Consider the following 3,779-nt stretch of genomic DNA (forward strand, 5'->3'; position numbering starts at 1 on the left):
TTTTCGGATAATTCGGATTTGGAATTTCGGAATTTCGGATCGGAATTTCGGATACGGATATTTTTGAACACCCCTACTTGCAACTGCTAATGGTGGTTCTCCGGCACGTTCTTCCAAAATCCAATCTTTCTCCGCCAATTCTAACTGAGAACTGCAAACATCAAATACTTGGAGGGTGTTTGGGATATATTTTTAAACAAAATTTTGATTTTTTCTTTTTCAAAAAGTAAAAAACCCTAAAAGTCGTTTGGCAAATTGAAAAGTCCTTTTCATTTTAACTTTTGGCCAAAAAGAAAATAAAGGCTAGACAAAAGACACACATTTTTTTTTTTTTTTTTTTTTGAGACTTTTCATTTTTACATATCAAACACACCTTTTCCAAAAATCCTTTTACCAAAAGGTTTCAAAAAACCGATGATTTATTGCAAACAGTCAGCAGATCTAATATGCAGTCTCAAAAATCAATGCAAATCGATCAAAGAAATCCACCAAATCCATTCCCAAATAATCACCAGAGGACTTCTTTCTCTCCACCCTTCATCCGCCTCCTACCTACACGCCACCATCCTCCATACCTTCAACTCCGTCATCTCTTCTCCTCCACAGCCGCCGCATCGTCATCATCCCATTTCAATCCACTACCCCCTTTCTATATTCAACCTCATCAGCAACCCTTCGATTTTTTGTTGGAACACCATCATTCGTTCCCATACTCTCCTCTCTTTACCTGAAAATGCGGTTTTCTTCTTTATCAGAATGCGGCGGCGATGTGTTCGTCCGGACGCTCACACCTTTCCTTTCGTTCTAAAAGCTTGCGCACAACTCCGTGAACTTTCCCTTGCAAAAACTATCCAGTCTCAATCGTTAAAGTTCGGGTTCACGTCCGATGTATTCGTCTGCAACAATCTTATTCACGTATATTGTCACTGTGGTCTTATCGATGATGCGTACAAGGTGTTCGACGAAAGTGCTCACAAAGATGTTGTATCTTACAATGTAATCCTTGATGGGTTGGTGAAGGCTGGGGAAACTAAACGTGCTCGTCAAGTGTTTGAAGAAATGCCAACTAGGGATTCAGCAACATGGGGTACAATGTTGTCTGGTTATACACAAACGAAACACTACAACGAGTGCTTAGATCTATACGATCAAATGCTTGTTCTAGGGATCCATCCCGACAACACATCATTGGTTTCTGTTCTCTCCTCCTGTTCACGATTAGGGAAATTAGAAAAAGGTAAAGAAGTTCATGATCATATCAAACGTAGTAAGATTCAAATAGATTCATTCTTGTGTACCTCATTGGTGGATTTCTACTCCAAATGTGGTTGCATAGAGATAGCCATGGAGATATTTGAAGCAACATCTGACAAGAACCTGTTCACCTGGAATGCAATGCTTGTTGGGTTAGCTATAAACAGTCATGGCAAAATGTTACTGAACTTTTTCTCGAAAATGGTGAAGAACAGAGTCAAACCAGATGGGGTGACATTTCTTGGTGTTCTGTTGGGGTGTAGTCATGCTGGTTTAATCGATGAAGCAAGAACACTGTTTGCAGAGATGGAGGTCGTCTATGGAGTTCCTAAAGAGCTGAAACATTACGGATCCATGGCGGATTTACTTGGAAGAGGTGGTTTGATAAAAGAAGCGATGGAGATGATAGAGAGTATGCCAATGTCGGGTGATGTTTTTGTTTGGGGGAGTTTGCTTGGAGGGTGTAAACTCCATGGAAACGTTGAAGTTGCAGAGAAAGCTGCTGAGTGTATTATGGAGATTAGTCCTGAAGATGGTGGAGTTTATTCAACAATGGCTGATATTTATGCAAATGCAAAACGTTGGGATGATTTAACGAAGATAAGGAGGTTGAGGGATTCAAGGAGAGTGAAGAAGAATGCTGGATGCAGTTTAATCGAATTGAATGGTGTTTGTCATGAGTTTGTGTCAGGTGATGATTTGCATCAGAGAACTCATGACATTTATTTGGTTTTAAATGCTATTTCTCAACACCAATTTGAAGCCCAAATTTAGGGTTACTGTGTCACATAAATAAATTATGATATTAATTTGGCATTGTGTAAAACGGGAATCTATGGTTGAGAAATTATAAAGATCTTACTAAAACAAAACATAGCTTCATGTTTACTGTTGAAGAAAATGGGTATCTTATTCTCTTAAGTTGCTTCTATATTAAATGTTATGCTTGTTACGATTCCAAAATACTACATTAAATTTATTCTTTGAAGCCAACTTTGTGAATTGTTGGGTGAAATGAAATAATATAGAACTAGAATTAGCAAGAGAATAAAATTTTATATTGTTTTATAATCGGAAATGATTCTCTGTTCATTCCGTTTCATTTGATAAAACAAATATCTCTATCATAATCATAATATTTATTAAATTTCAATTTCTATCGTTCACACAAAGACAAAGACGTGATATTAAAACAAACAAACAAACAAAAAAGAAAATCTCCAAATGGTCCAACATATTTTCATGTAACCCTGAACTTCCTAGCTTGTTGATAAACCACAAAAGGAGAGGAATAAGAATCAATAGATAGCCCACAACCACAAGAAAAAGGAAACCAATTGAACCCTCAAGATGACTTCTGATTTCCAAAAATATCCATTTTTTCTTTCTAAGAAAACATATATTTTGGAATAGAATCGAACTCATGCTTATATATGCATTTACTTGTAGGTGCAGAGTGCACACAACCAATGGGAATGGAGAAAAGAAAGCTTAAAATTTTTTGTTGGTTACTCATGATTCTTTGTTTAGCCCAAATCCCAGCAAGATTGGCTCTTGAAAACATTAGGATTGCACATTCAAAAAGTCTAAGGACTCTAGTGCAAGAATCTCAAGGTAATACTCGTTTATTTTAAGCATATTGATAATATATTATCGTATAAAGATCATATGATTTCTATACAGGTTTAGGGATAATGAAGTTGAATGGCAACAGAGAACTCTTAGAACAAGATGCGGTGATGTTAGCAAAGGGACAAAAAGGAGGAAGGGGAAGCGGAGGTGGAACCAATGATCGTGTTCCTCATAAAAGCGAGTCATCGAATGAAGCCCCTCATCAATTGGGAAGATTTGTTATTGGTGTTACTTTTTGTATTCTTCAATTTATAGTAACATAAATATTTTCATTATAGAGTATTATAATCTATGATGTTTTGGGGTTTGTTATGTTGAAATGAAGCCCATCGTCAATTGGGAATATTTGTTGTGGGTGGTGGTTTTTGTATTCTTCAATTTATAGTATCATAACTATTTTCATTATAAAGAGTTTTATAATCCATGATGTTTTGGGGGTTTGTTTTTCAAGAACATTAGTTATATTAGACTATGCTAGTTCTTTTCTTTAAGGAGAACTATAACTATTTTGTAATTTTGTATAGCTTTTTGCTAGTGTATTTTTTTTAATCTATTTCCATCTTTCTAAAAAAAAGTCTCCATAATCCCATTCGAATGAGATAAATCAGAGATAGATGTCAACAATCATATCTCAGTGAGATGGTGGTAGAGCGACTGCTTAACAAGTTTATATGTATAATTGTTCAAATTAGAAAATCATTTTATGCAAACTAACATTTTGTCGATTATATTTGTCTTTGGGTATTTTTTTTTTGTTTTTGTTGTATTTCTTTTGTATGCAAGTGGAATTATTTTAATCGTTGAGGGTCAAAGCGTATCTTGTTCAGGTTTACACATGGGTCTTCGAATCTCTCTTGACCCGGTATATTAAAGTGTGCAGTTGTGGTGTTAAT

The 3,779-nt window shown here is 35.6% G+C and overlaps 1 protein-coding gene across 1 annotated transcript; it reads left to right on the top strand.

Moving 5' to 3' along the window:
* The first annotated feature begins 377 nt into the window (after nt 1-377).
* Nucleotides 378-3,295, top strand: LOC145102682 (Pentatricopeptide repeat (PPR) superfamily protein). Its single transcript, XM_079040138.1, has 3 exons — nt 378-1,945; nt 2,704-2,868; nt 2,938-3,295. Exons 1-3 carry the CDS (start codon nt 415-417, stop codon nt 3,147-3,149), a joined length of 1,908 nt encoding a protein of 635 aa, XP_078896264.1. The 5' UTR covers nt 378-414; the 3' UTR covers nt 3,150-3,295.
* The last annotated feature ends 484 nt before the right edge of the window (nt 3,296-3,779 follow it).

Source organism: Lactuca serriola, chromosome 4, assembly GCF_051521515.1.
Source record: "Lactuca serriola cultivar US96UC23 chromosome 4, Lser_US96UC23_V15, whole genome shotgun sequence".
Classification (NCBI taxonomy): domain Eukaryota; kingdom Viridiplantae; phylum Streptophyta; class Magnoliopsida; order Asterales; family Asteraceae; genus Lactuca; species Lactuca serriola.

What these genes read in the sequence shown, in the direction of transcription:
- LOC145102682 (XM_079040138.1), top strand. Translation starts at nt 415, where the DNA reads ATGATTTATTGCAAACAGTCAGCAGATCTAATATGCAGTCTCAAAAAT. An exon ending in TTGTCATGAGTTTGTGTCAG is followed by an intron (nt 1,946 to 2,703) that starts GTGATGATTTGC and finishes ATTTACTTGTAG; the next exon opens with GTGCAGAGTGCACACAACCA. An exon ending in TCTAGTGCAAGAATCTCAAG is followed by an intron (nt 2,869 to 2,937) that starts GTAATACTCGTT and finishes ATTTCTATACAG; the next exon opens with GTTTAGGGATAATGAAGTTG.